We start from the raw sequence: 24,511 nt of genomic DNA, 5'->3' as shown, positions 1-24,511 counted from the left end.
TACTGAACATCAAATCTTAGTCTAGCCCGCCTTAATTAGCATACAGTTGGGCAAAATCATCTAACACAAAGCCTATTTTATAATAAACTGTTGAATATTTCCTGTAATTTATTTAATGCTGTACTGAAAATGAAAAAGAATGGTTGTATGGGCACTGGCAGTTTAGTTTCTACTGAATTAATACCACTTTCACACCATTGTAAGTTGAACAATCTAAGTTGAACCATCGTAAGTTGTGGACTGTCTGTATGTGTTCTGATAGCCTTGAAAAATGTTGCTGAAAGTCTCATATCTAAATCAAGTCGAAGTCACCCATTTAATCACAGTTGACCTTTGAACAACATGAGTTTGAACTGTGGAGGTTCAGTTTGGGGATTTTCTTCCACCTCTGCCACACCTGAGACAGCAAGACAAACCCTTCTCCTCTTTCTCCCCCTCAGCCTTATTCAACCTGAAGATTGAAGACCTTCATAATGATCCACATCCACTTAATGACTAGGAAATATATTTTCTTTTCCTTATGATTTTCTTAATATTTTAAGAATATGGTATATAATACATATACACAACATGTGTTAATTGACTATGTTGTCAGTAAGGCTTCTGGTCAATGGTAGGCTATTAGTAGTGAAGTTTTGGGGAAGTCGAAAGTTATATGGGAATTTTCAACTGTGTGGGGAGTTGGCATCCCTAACCCCTGCATTGTTCAAAGGTTAACTGTAGTTAGTATTTCCTGAGGAAAGTCTATCTGAATCGCAAGACTGCCAGTCCTGATGGCATCCCTGCTGTTTTGTTCCAGCAAATATGTAATAATAATATTTGGTTGAAACATGCTAAGTGGAACTGGCATAGAGCAGCACCCCAGCTGTAGAGTGAGTGAACTGCAGGCTTAAGGTCTGATGGAAGTTTAGTAAAAAATTACAGCACTTGCTAAGTTAATTTAACATTAATTTCTCATACTTGAGTACTGGTCCTTCTTTTGATAAGTAACGTTGGACTTTAAGTTTTTGTCCAAGGAGACAACCCATCAGAAATTCCTTCCATCCATCCCAGACGTCCAAGCGAAGTGTTGTGCCTGTGGATCAAGAGAGGTGGTTTATGGTTCCAGTCCAGCAGTGTGGTTTGGGAATCCATAAAACTTCTAATGGTAGCTTTCCCCAAACAGAGGCATGAGCTAGATGCAAAATGAAAAATAACCTTGAAACAAGGAGACAGGGATGCTATTTTTAGCATAGGCCATTATTGGGGCTTGGAAAAGCTGTTTAGTATCTGTGCATTACCATTTTCTCATCTGCTCAATGATTGCATATAGCGCTGAAATATTTTTTTGCAGCTATCTTAAAACAGCCTTGTGGAGATTGATTCAATGCTGCTGTATATATTACCAAGTAAACTAAAGTTGTTATATTGGAAGAGGAAACTAAGGACCTGTGGCAGGACAAATGGCCTTCTGGAGCCTTTAGCTTATGAGTGGGCTGTGAGGGAGTTGAATGATGCTCACCAGCTAATTTGCTTGTTCTATCCTTTATGAAACATGAGCTGTTCTCTGTTACAAACATAAAAGTAATTCACTGCTGCTGGAGAACTTATCACTGGCTCCTCCGAAGTCTACCCTTTCTGTGATACCACATTCTCTTTATCCTTCAGGCTGTTTTCCAGGGATCTTTCCTCAGCCTTCTGCTCTTCTCAATTTACACACGTTTCCCTGGGGATTAAACCCAGCCTTCTCCCTATGTGGTCCAGTCTAGTTCTCTCTGCCTCATTCATTTATTATGGCCACCTTGACCTTTCACCTGTCCTCACACCAAATCTACTCCCATCTCAGGACCTAATGACTTACAATTTTTTGCTTGAAATGATCTTCATCTAGATTTTCACAGGACTGTGTCCTTTTTATTCATCTTTCACTTCAACCATAGCTAAAGCAATATCTGCCATTACTATCTCCTCACCTTCATTATTTTGTATCTCATGATGTTAACTTCTTTATTGCCTCTGTCATCAGTACTTGGAATCATTTTACTTGCTTGGAGATTTTTTTTTTCATGCTCCCATTAAGAAGAAAATTCCTTCAGGACTTGCCGTGTAGCCTGGCACTTGGTAGGTGCTCACTAAATACTTGATGTCTGATTAATTGTCAATCTTAGTGGCGATGATGACTTCATTGACCACCCAGGTGTCACTCATTCCCAAGTCCCAATCTCCAGCCCAGCCTCTGCTCCAGCTCCAGACTCCCCCTGCTGGCCATATTACCAATGGAGGGATTGCACTACAACCCCATCATTCCAGAAGACCACTCATTATCTTTCACCCAACCTGCTTTTTCTCCTACATTTTTTTTTTTTTTTTTGCTCAGTGAGTGGTACATCTATTTTGCTACCTAAGCCATATATTAGAGAGTTTTTCTTCATCCTTCCCCCCCTTTTTTTTTTTGAGATGGAGTCTTGCTTTGTCACCCAAGTGATTCTCCTGCCTCAGCCTCTCAAGTAGCTAGGATTACAGGCCACCATGCCCAGCTAATTTTTTTGTATGTTTAGTAGACAAGGAGTTTCACCACCTTGGTCAGGTTTGTCTCGAACTCTTAACCTCAAATGATCCATCTGCCTTGGCCTCCCACAGTGCTGGGATTACAGGTGTGAGCCACCGCACCCAACATCCTTCCCATTTTTTTTCATGTCCTACATCTGAACGGTTGCTTAGGCCTGACAAGTTTACCTGATCAATATTGAAGAACATCTCAACTCCTTGCCTCCATCTCAACCAGCGCTGCCCTATTTCAGACCTAGATAATCTTTCACCTAAATCTACTTTGCGATGCTCCCAGCAGCCTCCGCTTCTTTATTCAGGCCTCTGCTCAATGTTGTCTTCTTTCCTGACCAGCTATCTAAATAGCCTCCCATCAGTTTACTGCATCATTTATTCCATTTTCTTGCCTTCTTTTACTTCGTAGCTCTCAATCTCTGCTTAAAATGAGAAATTTTTCTGTTTGCTTGATGGTGTTTGCCTCCTCCACTGAGATCCAAGCTTCAGGAGGGTAGGGACACTGCCACTATGCCTGCTTTCCACAGTGGTGCCTGGCTTATGGTGGACACTCAGTAAGTATTTGTTGAATAAAGTTCTGCTGGACTCCCAAACTTCTTCTGGCCATGCTCTGCCCTCCTAACCGGGCAGGCTGGCCTGCACTTCCCTGTGCACACCAGGCTGTTTCTGGCCTTGGTGGTTTCTGAACTGTGCTTATCTTTGTTGGCTGAGATTTCAGAACACCAGTAATCTTAGAATCACAGAGTGGTGAAGATAGATCTTAAAAGACCAGCCCACTCAGCAGCCCCCTTTTATAGACTTGGAAGCTGAGGTTCAGAGATAGGTGACTTGCCTGAGGCTTCTCAGCCAGCAGGGAATTTCCAGAATTCCCTGGAATTTGTCTTTAGGTTTCTTTCTAATGCCTAGAGAGTTTCCTCCTTTCAGTTGCCTTTCTGATTATTTCCTTTCTGCTTCTCCTCTCTTTTCCTTCTTGTTTCCTCTCTGCACACACACAACAAAGGATATCTCCCTGCCAGTCCCTCCCTTACTGGACATTCTATGTTATAACCTGCAATCTTGAAATGGGGCTCTTCCTCTGTTACTCCTTACTCTGGTTTGGATTTCTTGACCTTGGACTTGCTATTCTTTGTGAATTGATTCCTATTTACGTACTTGTTTACTTATAGGCCTGACCTGCGTTACTACCCTTATCCCCCTCACCTGCCTTGATCCTCATCACTTGGACCTCAGCTAGGAGAGTTTACTCTCCTTGCTGGAGAATTCTGGAATTATTCTGTAGACGTAAAGTAGTGGTCCTGCAGCTATTCTGTAGGAATACCTTGATAAACATTTTCCAAAATATGGACCATACTTCCTACAATAGATTAATTTTCTCTAAAGCTTCTTGCTGTACTTAAACCTTCTCACAAAATGTTTAATTCTCATGGACTGGAAACAAAGGACTTTAAACACCACTCCAAGTGCATTTATTTTATCTCCTGCTGCAATGATCTACGTTTTTAGTTTATTGTGAAAATCACTCCCAAATGAGCAGTAGAAAGCTTTAGCCTGGCTCCGTACCCCAGCCTCCTTAGTCCTCCACAGCTGAGGCTACACGGTCTCCATTTGAAGGACCAGCCAGCCCCAGGTCCACAGAACAATTCCTGTAGGAGGGAATTTATTAAGATTTTGACCAGGGGCCCAGTGCAGTGGCTCACACCTGTATTCCCAGCACTTTGGGTGGGAGGATTGCTTGAGGCCAGGAATTTACCAGCCTGAGCAACACAGCGCGACCCCATCTCTACAAAAACTAAAATAAAAAGATGTAGGCCAGTAACTCAGAGGGCTGGTAGGAAGTCAGTGTTCCTGTTCATCCTGGTCAGATATTCTTGTCACTTCTGTTCCTCCTGAGCAAGTCCCCACTTTGTGCCCTATGTTGTAAATCCCAATATTCTACCCTACCTTTTGGGTTTTAAGACTAAGGTTCCATTTCTGAATTTCTTACTGTAAACCCTAATCTCTGGGGTTAGATTTCTATCACATGTTATCAGAGCCTCTGATGTCAACATCACCTTATCTAGTTTCCTGCCTCTTGTGTCATTCATTCATTCATTCATTCACTACCTTGGTGCTATGGTTCACTCACCAGGTCCCCGCTGGATCTCCCTGAGGGTCACCCTCTGCCTTCCTTGGCCTTACCAACTGACAGCTGCAGACTGACTTGCCTTTTCCAGGACTTCCACCAGAAGGACTTATTTGAGGCTAACTTTCCACTGCTAGATGTCTATAGATGGGATTTTCCTGGCTTACCTGTTCTCCGGATGGTTGCCTACCCTCAGAGTCTCAGCTCTCTCTAGCCCTCCTGCCTACTGCTAAATGAGACCTGATTCTGAAAACTACAGAGGAGACTGTACGATTTAAATCTCCTTAACATTGATGGGGCACCTCCATCAGGTCCTGCATTTTGTTTCATTTTAATTCCCTGTCTAGTAGCAAATATTACAGGTATTATAACCATCAGTTCAGTTCCTTGCAATGAAACAGTCCTGATAATGCTCAACTTTTGAATATCCAGAGAATTTCTAAACAAGTCAGCCAGCACTGTTTATTAGATTATCCTTTCACCCCTGTTGCTTTGTAATGCCCTCTTTGTCAGATATTAAATTCCTTCATAAGCTTAGGAATTCTGTTGGGAAATAGAAATTTACTTGAAAAATGCTATATTGCTCCAGAAAATACAACTAAAACCTATTACTGAAGAGAGAGGAAAACTAATAAGCTTTAGGGCCCCTTGCTGTCTTCTATAGAGCTTTCTAATGTTCTTGTCTTAGTTTTGGATTTTTTAAAAGAGGACCCACAAAACTGTGTTAACTTTACAAAACCTGAATCTGTCCATTCTGTGCTTGCAAACTTATCTACTATGCCCAGGTCACACAGGACAGCAGATGGCAGCAACAGTGCCTATTTAGGCAATCATCCTCAACCTCTCCATATGTGGCCCCTGACTCCCAAGTTTCTGGATTCTTCATTCATACCCCAGGAGTCAATCTATGCCTATCTGATTTGGACTTTTTCTTCCTGAATTTGGAAATTGTTTCTCTGGTTTGAGCTTCCTCTGATGGAAGAAATAAAATAAAACATTGATTAGAACTTAAAGGTCATCAATAAAGGCATACTGGTTTGGCAATATAAATTGTTAGAAAAAACCCGATCCTGGGTGTATGATTATCATTTGTTAGCAGTGTGACCTTGGTCAGATCACTTAACTTCTCTGAACTTCAATTTTCTCATCAATAAAAGGAATTAAAATGGCACCATAGGTCTCCATGAGCCTAAAGGTTGGTAAAAAGACCCTGGAGCCAGCTCAGATTTCAGGATCTGAGCTGACACAACCCTGCTCCTGGAATGGTTTCTCAGGCGCCATGTGCGCAGGCAGCCACGAATACATTCTACGAGGTGTTTATGGTGAAGAGTACCAATTGGTATCATCTGTAAAGAAAAGGCATTAATTCATTCACTCATTTGTTTAGGTACTCCTTGTTTCAGAAAGGATGAATGACAGTTTATGAATATATGTGAAGTAAAAACAGAATAACAAGCACATAAGCATGTAGATCAGCAAGGGGAAAGCAAAAGCCAGGGCAGAGATTTCAGAGCTAGAAGCCGGGCTAAAATGAACACCTGGTACCATATAGGTTGATGTAAGACTAGGGGTGTGTGTGCGTGTGTGTATGTCTGCATGTATATGTATGTATTGGACCTATGTGATGTGCCACTAAGCCTCAAGTCACAAAATCACACATATTAGGTATATTTATCATGATAGATTTATGATAAGTTAGTCATTAGATGTTCTACCACCAGAACTCCCTTATCCCATTGTTACTTATCTTCTTCTTAATCCCTGAAATCTTTCTTTCTCCATCTCCTTTATTAAAGCTGCTCTCTCTGAGCCCACCAAAGATCTTTAAAGCAAATCCAAGGCTTTTTTTTTTCTTTCTTTTTTAATCTCAGAATTGTCTTTGTACTTTTACCAGCATCTTGAAAACAGTCTCGTCATCTGTTGCATACAAAGTTCCAGTTCTCCTGACTCTGACAGCTTTCCGTGTCTCGTTTTCTGACTCTTCTGTGTGCTTGCCCTGACCTCAGCATGTCCTGAGTGCCAGCCATTGGCCCTTAAGATGTTCCCCTCTATATTTACTCTCTGAGGAATGCACCCCTCACAGGGCTCAGCCTCCACCTACATGGGCAGGATCAGTATCTGCTAACCCAAACCATCAGTCAAGCACTAACTCCATGTTTGCAGTGAAGGGAAATTAGAAGACTTCAGCTCTACTTACAGCTTTGCCACTAACTGGCCAGCTGAGTAACATTTTTTTAAAAAGTACTCTCTGAGTTTCCTCATATCTAAAGCTTAAAACCCAGAACGTAGCTCCTTTCCTCAATTTCCCCACCACTGTCCTAGTGTGAGAACTTTGATTCGTTCCTCTACTTAAATGTGATCTAGGTCCAGGCGTGTTAGCTCACTCCTGTAATCCTAGCACTTTGGGAGGCCAAGGTGGGTGGATCACTTGAGGTCAGGAGTTTGAGACCAGCCTGGCCAACATGGTGAAACCCTGTCTGTATTAAAAATACACACACACACACAAAATTAGCCAGGCATGGTGGGATGCGCCTGTAGTCCCAGCTACTCAGGAGGCTGAGGTGAGAGAATTACTGAAATCCAGGAGGCAGCGGTTGCAGTGAGCTGAGGTTGTGCCACTGCACTCCAGCCTGGGTGATGGAGTGAGACCCTGTCTCAATACAAAGTGATCTAGCATGATGTTCTGTCCTGTTCTGCCTTCTGTGTTTCTCAGATTTGTCTCTTCCACTGCTAAAGAAATTAATTAATACTGGGATTATCGAACATGCCAGTTATTGTATCACCCTGCCTGCAGGCTTTCCTCACTCCTTTCTATATTTCATATTGCCTGCTACCGGATCAAACCTCTCCTAGAACACTCCTGTTCTAGGCTGGGTGCAATGGCTTATGCCTGTAATCCCAGCACTTTGGGAGTCCAAGGCAGGTGGATCACAAGGTCAGGAGATGGAGACCATCCCGGCCAACATGGTGAAACCTCATCTGTACTAAAATACAAAAAAATTAGCTGGGAGTGGTGGTACATGCATGTAGTCCCAGCTACTCAGGAGGCTGAAGCAGGGGAATCGCTTGAACCCGGGAGGCGGAGGTTGCAGTGAGCTGAGATCATACCACTGCACTTCAGCCTGGCAACAAGAGCATGACTGCGAGTCAAAAACAAACAACAACAACAACAAAACAAAAAACACTCCTGTTCCAGAAGGTGCAGGGCTCTGGCTGCAGCCACAGCAAGTGTGAGCTGTGTTCCCTCACCTTAAGATCCTCCTCTTTCTGCCCTCAGCTGTGTTTGCTAGTGCTCTCGGGAAGCCTCCTCCACTCTCCAGAACAGTCTCCTGCTTTCTGTCCGTCCCTGGAATGTCTTTCCTACCTCCTCTCAGATGATCCATAGTTCCCACATCTTTGTGTGTTCCAGTCCCACTTTCTCCAGAATGCCTTTCCTGCATGCCTTCAGCCCGCATTGAGCTGACTTATTGGATTTTAACTGAGTGTGTATACATGTCTCATTTCTATCACTTTACTGTAAAAACACCCAGAGTGCAGAGGCAGCTTTGTAAATGTTTGTATGAGCTAGTATGTGCAGTGATTAATTGAGCTACTTAAATCTTCGATTTTCAACCTGGACATGACTGCTTCTCCAAACCCTTCTGATTTTCCACTGCCTCTGGAAAAGGGGCCAAGGTTCAACTCCTGATAGCAGCAGAGATGATTTATTGACTAGAAAGAGAGATCCTGTACAAGAAGCTGATCAAGGACTCTTTTTACCTTCTAGTTTTAAAAAAGGTGAGCTGGCTACTTAAGGAATACTAGTTATGCTTTAGGTAAAGGTATGAAGCATATGAAACAGGCCAAAGAGCCCTTCCTCCCTTCCCTTTGAGGTCCTCTGATGCCCTGTGTTCTCATGGTGGCCAAAGCAAGTTACTCAGGTCATGCTTAGACCCTTAACCTTATATCTGAACACCATCATTCATCATTTCCTAAAGTTCCTACTCCCAAAAGTTCATTTTAAGGAGTAGGTATGTTGTCCTTGACACACACTGAGCAAGTAATTTAATCATTCAGATGATTTACTTTTTTTCAAGTCTATAAAAGTTGGGGTTGGGTCAATTCAAATTATCTTCCAGCTTAAAACATCACATTATAATCTGAGCAGTATAGGCCTGAAGAATAGTCATCCAGAGTTTATTCTAGTTTTGTTTCATCCTTTGGTACTTCATTAAATAACTAGATTATCAGTTGCTTGGGGACAGATGCCACTGTGTGCCCTTCCTTATGCAAGCCCCCATCATGTTCTAGGCAGGGTTCAGCTTCCAGCAAGCATGCAGAGCAGGTATGTGTGTTATAGCAAAGTACTCTGAGGAGAAATTGTAGAACTTCACTTCCCTGATCAAAAACAAGGAAAAAAATTATGTTAAAGTTTTGAGAGCCTTAATTTAAAATAACAGGAAAGAATAATGCTAAGCAAATATAACAGTCAGGAGAAGTATCAATAAATGCAAATTTAGCAGTTATATAAAGCAAAACTGCTTAACTAAGGATACCTACAAAGCCCTATGTATATGTTGGGAGAACTCAAATTTCACTGCAGTGTTATAATACAATGTCAACTAAGGATGTGCTAATTGTCAGCAAGGATTCATTTACTTCAAGTAATAATTTCTATAAGGTTCCAACCATTTTTTAAAAATGTGAAATGCTTCGTGAACTTGCGTGTCATCATCAGGTAGGGGCCATGTTAATCATCTCTGTACTGTCCAATCATTTTTTAGTATTCTTAAAACAAATCTGACAGCTTTTTTCTTTGTCTTATTGATGTTTGGCTATAGTAGACATGACCTGGAAGTACAGATTTTTTTTTTTTTTCCTGAGACAGGGCCTCGCTATCACCCAGGCTGGAGTGCAATGGTGTGATCACAGCCCACTGCAGCCTTAACCTCCTGGTCCAAGTGATCCTCCTACCTCAGCCTCCCAAACAGCTGGGACTACAGGTGTGCACCAACACATCGGCTATTTTTTTTTTTTTCGTACAGATGAGCATCTCACTATGTTGCCTAGGCTGGTCTTGAAGTACTGAGCTCAAGTGATTCCCCCCTCCCTTGGCCTCCAAAAGTGCTAGCATTATAGGTATGAATCACTAGTTACTATGCCCAGCCAAGGTATAGTATTTAGAGAGAGGTTGTAATTTGTATCAGGGATAAATGCTATTCCACTAAGGCATACTTTCAGCCAGTATAGCATTGGTGTCACATTGTTAAAAAGATTATTTTAATATAACCAGTGACATTTTAAGATGAAATTGCCCAAAGCAGGGTTCAGAATAGCATGTATCATATGCTGCCTTGCATTAAAAAAGGGAAAAATAATATGTACTTGAACTTGCATTTATACATGCCCGAAGTGTATCTTGAAAGAGAAAAAGATGAAGTGGTCTGAGTTTTGCTCTTCTACCTTGAGGATATTAATGAATCTGCTTTGAGAACAAGATGTGACAGGGCTATGAGACCCTCCTTATTTCTTAGTCTGTAGACCCAGACCCAAGAATGAAATGTTGATAATTCATATCCACACTGAACTTACAGAGGTTTCCATTTAGAAATAATGCCTCCATTTGTTCAGATTTAATTTGGAAATGGTTTTGATTGTAAATCTTCAGAACAATAATGGTTGCCCATGAGGAGGGAACTAAGTGCTTGTAGGGCCAGGAGAGGGAGGGAGACTTACCACTACACATCCTTTTTCACTTCTGATATTTAAACCATGTAAATGTATTAACTGTTTTAAAGTGAGTATGTAAATAAAGTTAACAGATTGTATATAAAAATCCTAGATTTCCATTTTCTCTTGAAAAGCTGCAAAATCTGGTATCAAAGGACCCTAGTGCCAAATGGTAGCTGATATCAAATATACTGGGCAGTACCAATATCAGTCTGGTAGTCCTTGAGGGTGTTGCAATCATACATCTCCAGGCCCCTTGGGGTTCGGAGACAGTAGACACTCACAGGGAGGCCATATCTCAGAGTTACCAGTGTTCTCAGATCAGACACTGTTTTATCAAGAAGGGAAATGCTCTCCATTATTGGCATTGTGTCTTGAGTTACAGCATTGAACACGTATAGAGTAGGCTTGTCTTCTTCCTAAAGGGAGAGAAAAAGAGGGAACTTATTGTCTGGGGGTTGGGATGAGGGCCAAGCATTTCAGGGGGTAGCTTTGAGCACCTCTAGCTCCACGACATGGGTGTTAATGTGAAAGCAATAGTCAGTTAAGTTCTCTGCCTTCTGGTCTGAGTCTAGCTCTTATGTCCTGAGATATTAACAGGTCCCCCTGTTTGAGTGAAGTGAAGAAGACTTGGAAAGGCTTTGAGATCCTTTGACTTCTTAGTCTACAGACCCAGATACATAAGAGTGTTGATAATTTATATCCATCCTGTGCTTATGCAGGTGTTAGTTTAGAAAACATTCCTTTGTTATGCAGCACTTTAATTTGGAATACTGTGGATTTGAAATCTTCAATCAATTATTACTATTATTATTTTCCTGAGAGGTTATTCCTGGCAAGTGGAACTGAGTTGAGAGTGGGAGGGGAGTGTTTGCTTATCATTTTGTGCTTTTCATTGTCTATATGGTTTGACTGTTTTAAAAGCAACATATATTTACTTTTATTATTTACCTTTCTTTTCTTTTCTTTTTTTCTTCCTCCCTCCCTCCCTCTGTCTCTCTCTCTCTCTCTTTCTTTCTTTCTTTCTTTCTTCCTTTTTCTCTCTCTTTCTTTCTTTCTTGTGTGTGTGTGTGTGTGTGTGTGTGTGTATGTGTGTGTCACTATGTTGCCCAGCCTGGTCTCAAACTCCTGGGCTCAAGTGATCTTCCCACCTTGGCCTCCCATAGTGTTGGGATTATAGGTGTGAGCCACTGCGCCTGGCCTACTTTTACTATTTAAAAAGGGAAATACTAAATATAGGTTTAGAAAAGTTTCTTTTGTTTCTTTCATTTTGTAATCTAAGTAGGAAAGCAAGTAGAACTGAGATATCTGAAGTAGAGTTAAGATGGAAAGTTTGAGGAAAATATGAATCCTTCTGTTAACAACAGGTTTAGACAAGTCAAACCAAAACTCAAAATACAGCAAATAGGAAAAACGGGAAGCAGGTAGGGAGGAAAAGATTATTATCATTTCCACTTTTCTCATGAAAAATGAAACTGACTTTACTTCCTCTTTAGCAGATTCAGGACAATTATATTTTTCTGCAATGGTCTGCTCTTGGGTTGGCGGATGTCAGTACATGGCGCCATCACAGAATGCCCACGACTGCAGGATTCTCTCAGAACCTGGTATCTGGTCTCCAGGTTCTTCAAGGGGCTCCAACCTGTCAATGCTGTCTTGCCCCTCCTTTGCTTCCTTCCTCTATTTTTTCCATCAGAATCCCTCTCTGGTTTCTCCAGGGGCCCCTGCCTCCTGCAGACTTATAATACATTAAATGCATTCTCCTCTCCCACATAACACATAGCAGTAATATGGTCAACATGACCTTTTTGAAAAAGCCTTTGAGGAGTGGTGTTACTGATGAAATTTAAGGCTACAATACTTTGATCTAGGGCCCGTTTCAGTGACTGAAGTGATTAGGAATAGGTTTGGTCCCTCTGTGGCTGTGCATAAAGCCAGATCAGCAAGCTGAGCTGCCCACTAAGCCTAAAGTGCTTAGAACAATTTTTTATCATAGTTTCTCATAAACCCATGAAATACAAATTTAAAGGACACAGGATTCACCCTTTCACTTTTGCCATGCTGTGCTTTCCTATGGTTCCCTAAAGCAAGTATCTGTTCAAGCTAATGTAGATAATATTTATGGGCAGGCAGAAATTCCTATGAAACCTGAATAAAAAGATAGTGGGAAAGAGAGAAAAATTATATTTTATATAATAGCTCTTTTTTATTTCTTTAAAAATTCCTAATTCATATTTAGAATTAAATGCAAATAACAAATTAAATGCAAACAAATAACAAAATAAATGCAAATAGAATAACATGCAAACAAAATAACAGAGTCCCAAGTCACTCTTTAAAAAAAAATTTTTTTTAAGAGTCTAAGGCTTGCTATGTTTCCCAGGCTGATCTTGAACTTCTGGGCTCAAGCAGTATCCCACCTCCTAAGTAGCTGGGGAAAGAATTCGCCTCCATTCCCAGCTCTCAAGTCACCCTTAAGTTAACTAGGTGTATGAGGTTAGATAAGTTGAAAAGAAGCTTCTCAGAATATGAATAATCATATATTTATATCTATAAAGATAAGCATCTATGACTTAGTATACATATAACTGACTCTGGAACAAGTAATAAGGGAGAATTGCAAAGTGTCTAGCAATCTTTTTTTTTTGAGACAGGTTCCACTCTGTTGCCCAGGCTGAAGTGCAGTGGCACTATGAGAGCTCACAGTAACCTCAAACTTCTAGACTCAAGCAATCCTCCTGCCTCAGCCTCCCAAGTACAGGCACTCGCCACCACACCCAGCTACTTTTTAAATTATTATCTGTAGAGACAGGGCGTAGCTATGTTGTCCAGGCTGGTCTGGACCCCACAGCCTCAAGCAATCCATCCACCTCAGCCTCCCAAATTATTGGGATTACAGGAGTGAGCCTCTGTGCCCAGCTGATCTGGCAATCTTTAGATGAAAATAAAAAGTGCAAGGAAGAAAATATTACTAATTATTAATGAAGCCAGATTCTTAAGTCTCAAGAAAATTAACACCTGCAGAGTCTGTTCATTTTTCTTAGCATTCAGGAACTTTTTATCACATAAATAATAAATGTGAATCACATCCCAGGCCTTTTAAATCCATAACGTAGTTCTCATTTTACTTTTTAAACTCTACATATTCACCTTTGTATAAACCTTGTTTTTATGGGAAAGCCCATTTTGAGTTCTAGTGAGGCACATTAGTTGTCGATACTTCCTCATTTGGTTGTATGACGAGGGAGTAGGTAGATGTCAATTAATAGCAACTTGCTAACCCACCTTATCCACATAAGAGAAGGCATCTCTCTACCTCTGTCTCTACATGATACTCCTCCCCAAGTATTCTGAATCAGAGAAGGCTGGTCAGTCATACCCAAGGAAGTCAGATGCTATTAAATAATAATACTATACACAAATCATTGTTGAACATATACAAAATTCGGCTTTTTCCTTTATAAACAAACTGAGATGCAAACAAACCAACACAAGAGATATACACAAAGTATCTTACTTTTCAATAAAAACAAATACATGCTATTTCATGAGAATAATTCCATGCTTACCTTCAAAAAACAAATGCTAACTTACTGTACATTCATATATGTACTTTAACAATAAAAAAGGAAAAGCTAAACAGAACCTACTGAAAGAAAACAAGTTAAGAAAGTTTTGAATGTACTGCTATATTTTTTCTCAAGCTGTGCTTTTTTATATTTTGCTGCTTTGGAGTTATAGCCCTAAGTAAACAGAAGCTTGCTGAACTATTCCAGAGTGAGCACAAGGGGAAATAATGTTTGTTTTTGTTGAACCGAATGAATTCCAGTGAGATGTCTTCATCAACTTCTCCTCTTGTGTGGTAGTCATTCTGGAGAGATTACCCGTGGAGTCTTGGACACCGAATTGGAACACCTTTCTTCACCAGATTCTTTTCATACCTTTTTTTATGGCTCATCTTAGAAAAGAGGGCCATTTTTAAGAAACATGCTTTCATGTGTAAATTTTAAAGAAATATGTTTATACATGCTTTTGTGTATAAAAATACATAAATGTAAAACCACATATATATTTCCTGGATTTTTGTGTTTATACATTAACAGTACCTTTTGAAAGCTAAAATGTTTATCATTTTGAATCAATTTTAGACTTGTCAAGATAGTACAAACTTCTCTAACTTATCTGATAGACATCTACTCAATGGTACTACAGTCATTCTCTCAGCATAACACAGCTTTTCACAACATTCCAGGGATGTCAGGAGGGATTAACTATGTTTTGACTCCAGCACTTGGTTGGTACAAGTCTGGTTATAGAAGGAGGCAGGGCAACCAGGAGGAGTCCTAGGGAGGCTGAGCCCACTTCACACTCTGAAAAGCACAACCTGCTGGATAGTGGCCCCCTTTGCAGTAGGGCATGGACATGTGACAAGGTGCTCCCAATCAGACCTGCCTATCTACCCCCACTTTGAATTAGGAGCCACTAAGGCAGAGAAGCAACAGACACAGGAAAGTCTGTGGGCAATGGCATTTCTGAAGTTGCCGACCTGGCAGCAGGGCTGGCAGCATGTCCAGTGCCTGCTTTGAGGGCTCAGTGTTGTCTGTAGTGGTGACCTTCCTAGATTAGTTCCAGGGCGTGCTTTAGATGTTGTTTCTGGCTGCATAATCTCTAAGACTGATTCTCCAATCTTCCGAAAACTACTCAATAGCTTTTCAATATTTATTTTCTGCTTAAATTATCTAGGCTTTGCTTCTGCTGCTTCCAACTAAGAACCTTGATGTTGGTCAGGGGAAAAGCCAAGAATACTGGGGAGAGCTTTGCCCTAACAGTAGAGAAAAATGGGAAATGCCACAGTAAGGGAAGGAATGGATCCCTGAAATGCATCTCAGTACCTTGCTATGAATTGCAGACAATCATATACCATCTTGTTAATTTCCATACTTTACCTCTCAAACCCTTATCAATTCATTTATCAATATCTCTTTATGTGCAGCCTACTGTGTATCTTATCAGGTACTATTCTAAGCACTGGGTGAAAACAGTGGACAAAACTTAAGCAATCATTTCCATGATCACACATGTTAAAATGAAGGGGGCAAAAGTGATAGTGCCTCTACATGTTGTACAAAAACATAGACTTTTGCAGTGCCTCATGCCATGGTTTATAGGAACACAGTGAAATGCAACAGCATCAGCAATGAATGGTCAGGACTGACTCCTGTATTAATAGAAATTGGAGGTATATACCATAGAAAATATTGATTATGGCTTCTATAAGAGTTCTTTTTCAAAGAAGGAAAAGTTAATACAATGTTCTTTTATTTTTATTATTATTAATTATTATTATTATTATTATTATACTTTAAGTTCTAGGGTACATGTGCACAATGTACAGGTTTGTTACATATGTATACATGTGCCATGTTGGTGTGCTGCACCCATTAACTCGTCATTTACATTAGGTATATCTCCTAATGCCATCCCTCCCCCTTCTCCTCACCCTATGACAGGCCCTGGTGTGTGATGTTCCCCACCCTGTGTCCAAGTGTTCTCATTGTTCAATTCCCACCTATGAGTGAGAACATGCAGTGTTTGGTTTTCTGTCCTTGCAATACTTTGCTCAGAATGATGGTTTCCAGCTTCATCCATGTCCCTACAAAGGATAGGAACTCATCCTTTTTTGTGGCTGCATAGTGTTCCATGGTATATATGTGCCACATTTTCTTAATCCAGTCTATCATTGATGGACATTTGGGTTGGTTCCAAGTCTTTGCTATTGTGAATAGTGCCACAATAAGCATACGTGTGCGTGTGTCCTTATAGCAGCATGATTTATAATCCTTTGGGTGTATACCCAGTAATGGGATGGTTGGGTCAAATGGTATTTCTAATTCTAGATCCTTGAGAAATTGCCACACTGTCTTCCACAATGGTTGAACTAGTTTACAGTCCCACGAACAGTGTAAAAGTGTTCCTATTTCTCCACATCCTCTCCAGCAGCTGTTGATTCCTGACTTTTTAGTGATTGCTATTCTAACTGATGTGAGATGGTATCTCATTGTGGTTTTGACTTGCATTTATCTGATGGCCAGTGATGATGAGCATTTTTTCATGTGTCTGTTGCCTGCATAAATGTATTCTTTTGAGAAATGTCTGTTCATATCCTTCACCCACTTTTTGATGGGGTTGTTTGATTTTTTCTTGTAAATTTAAGTTCTTCGTAGATTCTGGATATTAGCCCCTTGTCAGATGGGTAGATTGTAAAAATTTTCTCCCATTCTGTAGGTTGCCTGTTCACTCTGATGGTAGTTTCTTTTGCTGGGCAGAAGCTCTTTAGTTTAATTGATACCATTTGTCAATTTTGGCTTTTGTTGCCATTGCTTTTGGTGTTTTAATCATAAAGTCTTTGCCCATGCCTATGTCCTGAATGGTATTGCCTAGGTTTTCTTCTAGTGTTTTTATGGTTTTATGTCTAACATTTACATCTTTAAGCCATCCTGAATTAATTTTTGTATAAGGTGTAAGGAAGGGATCCAATTTCAACTTTCTACATATGGCTGGCCAGTTTTCCCAGCACCATTTATTAAATAGGGAATCCTTTCCCCATTTCTTGTTTTTGTCAGGTTTGTCAAAGATCAGATGGTTGTCAATGTGTGGTATTATTTCTGAGGGCTCTGTTCTGTTCCATTGGTCTGTATCTCTGTTTTGGTACCAGTACCATGCTGTTTTGGTTACTGTAGCCTTGTAGTATAGTTTGAAGTCAGGTAGTGTGATGCCTCCAACTTTGTTCTTTTGGCTTAGCATTGTCTTGGCAATGCGGGCTCTTTTTTGGTTCCATATGAACTTTAAAGTAGTTTTTTCCAATTCTGTGAAGAAAGTTATTGGTAGCTTAATGGGGGTGGCATTGAATCTATAAATTACCTTCTGCAGTATGGTCATTTTCACGATATTGATTCTTCCTATCCATGAGCATGGAATGTTCTTCCATTTGTTTGTGTTCTCTTATTTTGTTGAGCAGTGGTTTATAGTTCTCCTTGAAGAGGGCCTTCACATCCCTTATAAGTTGGATTCCTAGGCATTTTATTCTCTTTGTAGCAATTGTGAATGGGAGTTCACTCATGATTTGGCTCTCTGTTTGTCTGTTATTGGTGTATAGGAATGCTCGTGATTTTCGCACATTGATTTTGTATCCTGAGACTTTGCTGAAGTTGCTTATTAGCTTAGGGAGATTTTGGTCTGAGATGATGGGCTTTTCTAAATATACAACCTGCAAACAGGGACAATTTGACTTCCTCTTTTCCTATTTGAATACCCTTTATTTCTTTCTCCTGCCTGATTGCCCTGGCCAGAACTTCCAACACTATGTTGAATAGAAGTGGTGAGAATACAATGTTCTTTTCCCACTATTCTTGTATTACCCCTATTTCCATTTCTTTTCCAAATATGTCTATATTGCCATTAAAAGAAAAGCCTAATATACAGGGAAGCTGGAAAAAGTGCTGACTATTTAAAGAATGTATTTCACAGTAAATAATCTCTGTATTTATCCAGTGTCTTTCCCTCTCTTTCTTTCCTTCCTTCCCTTCCTCCCTTCCTTCCTTCCTTCCTTCCTTCCTTCCTTCCTTCCTTCCTTCCTTCCTTCCTTCCTTTCTTTCTTTCTTTTTTTCTTTCTTTCTTTCTTTCTTCTTTCTTGTTATTATACTTTAAGTCCTAGGGTACATGTGCATAACGTGCAGGTTTGTTACATATGTATACTTGTGCCATGTTGATGTGCTGCACCCATCAACTCATCAGCACCCATCAACTCGTCATTTACATCAGGTATAACTCCCAATGCAATCCCCCCCCCTTCCATGATAGGCCCCGGTATGTGATGTTCCCCTTCCCGAGTCCAAATGATCTCATTGTTCAGTTCCCACCTATGAGTGACAACATGCGGTGTTTGGTTTTCTGTTCTTGCGATAGTTTGCTGAGAATGATGGTCTCTAGCTGCATCCATGTCCCTATAAAGGACACAAACTCATCCTTTTTTATGGCTGCATAGTATTCCATGGTGTATATGTGCCACATTTTCTTAATCCAGTCTGTCACTGATGGACATTCGGGTTGATTCTAAGTCTTTGCTATTGTGAATAGTGCCTCAATAAACATACGTGTGCATGTGTCTTTACAGCAGCATGATTTATAATCCTTTGGGTATATCCCCAGTAATGGGATGGCTGGGTCATATGGTACTTCTAGTTCTATTTCCCTCTTTTTCACACAAGCAGAACCTTGTAAGCACACAAAAATATGAGCACTATAAGGAAGCCAACTATTTTGGATTTATTTCATGAGACATAATATCTACTTGTACCTTTTTAGAAAGAAAAACCACTTACTTGCCAAGTTTTTGAACTTTACAAAAGTTTTGGGTTCACATTATGATATTTCTAAGTTGTACCAAAATTTAGAGATGATAAAGAGATGCACTTCAGGGATTCATTCCCTCCCTTACTGTGGCATCTTCCATCTCTCTCAAGGCAAACTAACTTTCACAAAGTAACATGATTAAACATAGTTAAGTAGGAAAGGTACTACCTAAATGTATATAGATTTAATTATTCAGTAAAGCGACTAACATGACTTGGAAATCAGCCTTGGTAAACTGAGACAGATCAAGCGTGATAGAACTGGTATGACTGCACTCTTTGGGGCCTGGGATATTCTCTAAATGTGATTCTACTGGACAGAATGAAGAATACAATTAGTAAAATTTCAGGGAACTTGAGAGTTTTTAATCAAACTCTGTGTGTTGTCCAGTCCTGTGACTTCTGCCCTGGCTCTCTTGAATAAACTCCTCTCTTTGTTTTGAGACAGGTCTCACTCTCTTGCACAGGCTGGGTTCAATTGATCCTCCTGCCTCAGCCTCACAAGTAGCTGGGATTATAGGTGTGCCCCACCACACCCAGATAATTTTTAAAATATTTTTGTGGAGATGGGGTCTCACCATCTTGCTCAGGTTGGTTGCATTGAATAACCTCTTTTACCCCTGCTTTCTATTTATAGAATTAGCAGTTTAAAACTTCAGGTAAAAGAGTTCAGCGTGAAGCTTGCATCACTGTGATATATGATGCTTTATTGGCAGAATTTAGGGAATGTTTTTGTAAGTAAAACTGTGAACATAGGTTGCATCTGGGGAGGGAAACTGGGGGCCAGAGGAGAGAGAGTTTTTTCTTTTTCTTTTTTTGAAATGGAGTCTCACTCTATCACTTAGGCTGGAGTACAGTGGTGTGATATCGGCTCACTATAACCTCCGCCTCCTGGGTTCAAGTATTTCTCCTGCCTCAGCCTCATGAATAGCTGGGATTACAGGTGTGCCCACCACACCCAGCTAATTTTTGTATTTTTATTAGAGACGGGGTTTCACCATGTTGGCCAGACTGGTCTTGAACTCCTGACCTCAGGTGATCCACCCACCTCAGCCTCCTAAACTGCTGGGTCACAGGTGTGAGCCACCACACCCGGCCAGGAGATTTTTACTGTGTATCTTTTTGTTCCTTTTGAATTGAGAACCATGTGAACATACTGCCTAGTCAAAAATAAATTTTAAAATGTTATATAATAAAAATAAAATCAGTCCTTAGTTAAATAAAAGTATCCTATCTATATTGTTAAAAACTTTGTCTATATCCCTAAAAAGCCATCAGATTCTTCCAGTCAGCTCAAATGTTAGTATTGAACTTACACTACCATCTCTAAGCAAGCAAACAATAAAAAGTCTTGAACCTTATGATTGGCATTACAGAATTCTGGGAAATTTTAGAGAGCTGATCCTGTACGGCACCAAAAACATAGTATGGAAATATATTTAAAGATACAAAGAGAAGACATTTAGAAATGGCTGTAATTTGGTCTGCTTTGAAATGTAATGTTATACTTCCATTTTCTGAGTAAAAGAGGGAGAAAAGAAAACATTAAAAACATTTGTAAATGTGGTCTTTTGTTTATGTAAATGGGATGATCCAATGATCATTATTCTGTGACTTGTCTTTCCTACTTAATAATAAATATTGAAGAATATTCCTTTTTGTTTGTTTGTTTGTTTTTTTGAGACAGGGTCTCACTCTTGCCCAGGCTGGAGTGTAGTGGCTCGAGCTCGGCTCGCTGCAACCTCTCCCTCCCGAGTTCAAGTGATTCTCCTGCCTCAGCCTCACGAGTAGCTGGGACTACAGGAGTGTGCCACCACGCCCAGCTAATTTTTGTATTTTTAGTAGAGATGGGGTTTCAGCATGTTGACCAGGATGGTCTCTATCTTTTGACCTCGTGATCCTCCCACCTTGTCCTCCCAAAGTGCTGGGATTACAGGTGTAAGCCATCACAACCGGCCCAGAGTATTACTTTTAAACATCCATTTAGTCAAATACTAACACGTATTAAAAGAAAGAGTTAACTTTGACTACCATAATTTTTTTAAATGTTAAATATGAGAAAGTTGGTGCCCCATTTAGTGGAGAATGTATACTTTACTAAGTTTCTTAAGGTTCATATTTTTATATACGGTAAAGCGCTAATACAGGATAATACTTCTTCCCTAGAGCAGCAGCGTTTAAATTCTTTGGACCACTCATTCCTTTAAAAAATTGTTGTACATACAGGATCTTAGACTCAGAAAATCTCCAGGCACATTAATTTTGTTTATATTACAACTTTAGGGGTTTTTAAGGTTCTTAAAGCTCAACTGTGCATCTTAAGTTAAGCACCATTGATTAAAGACCCTTTATAAATGAAAAAAATCTTTATTGCATGTACACCTAATTGGAATGGCTACCTTGGCTGGATTTGGATGTAGAAAATTCCCTTTCATTCTTATTGCTACTGAGAATTTCTTCTTCCTCATTTCAGTGCTGGTAATCACTGTGGCCCCACTGAAGTGATCTAATGCTCTTCTTCCCACATCAAATTCCAGATCTGGAATTCCCTTGGCTTTGTTTTCATATTGGTTCTGTGATGGCAGGACTGGGCAGGCAATAAAGGGTGTGGGGAGGCAAGAGGAAGAAGAGTAAAAAGGGGACAACTCTATCCCTTCTCCATATCTTACTTCCCCTTACAGCACAAAGCATGCATAAGACCCGTTATACAAATGGAAGTGAGAAGAAGGCAAAAAGAGACAATTTCTTTTTAAGTTATGGAATTACTTTGGTTAACTTATCCCCAACTTTGTTCAAAATGAGATAGATATCTTAGACAAATGTTATCCTGACCATCATACCTTAACAAAGCATTTGAGAGTTGAGCAGAAAGATATTCCAACATCAGCAAGACTCCAACTGTCCTTTAGAGCGGCTCCAGCATACATTAACTCCAGATACCGCCTGCCTTGTTTGTCTTCAGAGAGAGGAATGTGGAAATAATCCTTAAAAATCAATAGCATATGATGAAAATAGTACATTTCTACATTACTAGACCAGAAATGTACTCTCTTTCCCTTTACATTTTTTTCCTCTGGGCATTATAATTGGGACAAATGGAAGAAGTATTAAATAGAGGTTCTTAACTTAGAGAACTTCCAAAACGTTTATGGATAGAATTTAGATAGGAAGAAACTACATCTTTATTTTATTAACTCTAAATGAAATTGAGATTTTCTTTCAATTACACATGTAGGCAGCAAATTAAAGTAGGAGTAGTCGCTGCACCTGTGACTGACACCAATAGAAGTCACAGATGTTTTCATATCACATTATAGTTGTTGCAAATATTTCAAAATATTATTTCTACTGATCTGTATTTTGAAAATACAATAGTTATTAGATGAGCTGCTAGAACTTGTTAGTTAATGTGTTAATTAGGAAGTCCACATGTCACTGTATCATACATTTGGGCTTTTTAATATTTAAAAATGTATTTTAATATAACAAATTTCATTTCTCTTATATCTGTTTTATTTTATGCATTTAAAGACATTCTGAGAAGCAGTCTATAGACTTCACCAGACTTTCAAAGGGATTCATAAAACATAGAGTTTAAGGTCCCTTGTGTTACAAGAATTAGATTTCAGTCATCATAATAATCTGAATATCATGTAAGTATGGTTCGGTAAATGCTGCTTAGCAAATAGGCATGACTGTCTCCAAGTTAAATATTTGATGATCAGAAACTAAATATTTTGCTTAATTTTTTACTTTAGAGTGAACATTTACATGAAATTTATAAGGAAGATACTGTACACAAGTTATTTCTTATTCTGGCTTTGTGATCCTAGGTAAGATAGTCAACCTCTCTGAGCTTCAGTTTTTCCTGAATGCAGAATGAAGCCATAGCTCACAAGTTCTCTAAAGTCCTCTCTGCTTCCAAAATCCTTCGGTTCTTTGTAGTTGTTTGCTCACCAAATAAGACATTTATCTGATGACTGGCATGTCCCACTTATATAGCCTGAAGTTAGTGTCTTGCTTTTGTCCTTTTACGAAGAATTGCAATAATATTATCTGGCCTATGCACAACCCACACATTCCCTAAAAAGAAGTCAGACTTTTGTTTTTGTTTTCTTGGGAATTGACTGACTCTTTGTTTTCTTGTCTAATGCCACCAGAGTTACTGTCTTCTTAGAAATCTATTGTGTAAGCAAATAATAGTATTTTCAAATAATTTTCATTCCGTTTTTGCTGAAAATGTGCCCAATAGCATCTCTACCCTTTGTACATTTTTAAATGCACTGCATTGTTAAAATTAATATACATTTTGATGGCTTGGGAATGAAGTACATACCTTTATCATCAGCTTGACAACCTCCACAGTTTCATCTGCTGAAATATCAAATGGTTCAAAAGATCCTTCAAAAGCGATGAAAATCCTCATTGTACAATTACCTTTTCAAACAAAAAATACCCAACTTTTTTAAAGATCCTCCTGGATGGCTGGAAAAATTCCAGTTCACAATTAAGGACAAAAATGATAGCCAAAGGCAGCGGTCACTGTCTAGCCTCAAAGGTAAGTTGCAGAATGTGAAGAGCCTAGTCCCACAGTGCCACAGTATCAGGCAACACAGACACCAGCTACAGTGGAGGAAGTATTTATCTGCTGAAGGCAGTAGTCAATAGCCACCTTATTCCTATATTACGGAAACCAGCAAACTTGACAATGGTTGAGGCAAGTATGGACAAGCTTCAAGCATGTGATACAAAAAGCCTACTCATAAATTATACTTCTGTGGTGTGGTGCCCGTCAACTGACTCCTGAATTCTTAGGTACTTAAGTATAGCTGATTGAAGAACCCTTAAAAATAGATATTTGATTGGGATGCACTAGCACAGGGTGAAGCAAAACAAGAGTTGATTTTATTGAATGTGATAATCCTGAAAGTTCTCTGTAAATAACTCTGAGCTGAAACATTCTGGTTTCCATGACAACTTTGTGTACTTGTTCTCTGGCAGTATTTATAATCCTGCCACAGGGTACAGAACAATACCCACTTGCACCAGGGAGATGAATGTGTAGGCAAATCATTCTGTGGCTTTCTCTTCCGATTTCTCTATAATAGAATCTGCTGAGTAGCAACACAATATAGTTGATATTTTCTTTAATCCTTGCCTTTATGTTATTTAGAACAATTTCCCATTGTTATCTCCTTCGACCCCCACTTAGTGTTGGTGGAAAATATTTCAAACCCCCTCAATAAGTGAGCAAATAAGCTGGGCATGGTGGCACATGCCTGCGATCCCACGTACTCAGGAAACTGAGATGGGAGGATAGTTTGAGTCCAGAAGTTTAGGGGTGTAATGCACTTTGATTGCCCCTGCGAATAGCCACTGTACTCCAGCCTGGGGAACATAGCAAGAATCTGTCTGTTTGATATAATAGAAGAAAATACTGCGTTTTTAAAAGGAAAGATAATGTATTAAGAATAAATTTGGCCAGGTGTAGTGGCTCACGCCTGTAATCCCAGCACTTTGGGAGGCCAAGTCAGGCAGATCACTTGAGGTCAGGAGTTCAAGACCAGCCTGGCCAACATGGTGAAACCTTGTCTCTACTAAAAATACAAAAATTAGCCAGGTGTGGTGGTGTACACCTGTAATCCTAGATACTCTGGTGGCTGAAGCACAAGAATCACTTGAACCCTGGAGGCGGAGGTTGCAGCGAGCTGAGATCTCACCACTGCAC

General features: G+C 39.8%; 1 protein-coding gene and 1 non-coding gene across 2 annotated transcripts in view; both read right to left on the bottom strand.

Moving 5' to 3' along the window:
- Positions 1-23,475, bottom strand: part of ANKUB1 (ankyrin repeat and ubiquitin domain containing 1) — a 32,134-nt gene extending 8,659 nt beyond the window's left edge. Inside the window, exons 1-4 of the mRNA XM_008008742.3 lie at positions 23,120-23,475; positions 21,624-21,767; positions 10,575-10,791; positions 961-1,075 (exon numbers count right to left, since the gene is read on the bottom strand). Coding sequence (XP_008006933.2) covers positions 961-1,075; positions 10,575-10,791; positions 21,624-21,767; positions 23,120-23,209 — 566 coding nt within the window. The 5' untranslated portion in view covers positions 23,210-23,475. The remainder of the gene's footprint in view (positions 1-960; positions 1,076-10,574; positions 10,792-21,623; positions 21,768-23,119) is intronic.
- Positions 9,340-9,442, bottom strand: LOC119626019 (U6 spliceosomal RNA). The gene has a single exon (XR_005242225.1). It is a non-coding gene; the product is annotated as a U6 spliceosomal RNA (small nuclear RNA).
- Positions 23,476-24,511: the final 1,036 nt, after the last annotated feature.

Source organism: Chlorocebus sabaeus, chromosome 15, assembly GCF_047675955.1.
Source record: "Chlorocebus sabaeus isolate Y175 chromosome 15, mChlSab1.0.hap1, whole genome shotgun sequence".
Taxonomy (NCBI): Eukaryota; Metazoa; Chordata; class Mammalia; order Primates; family Cercopithecidae; genus Chlorocebus; species Chlorocebus sabaeus.
The sequence above is the reverse complement of the archived record's forward strand: the minus strand, read 5'-3'. Positions and strand labels throughout refer to the sequence as shown.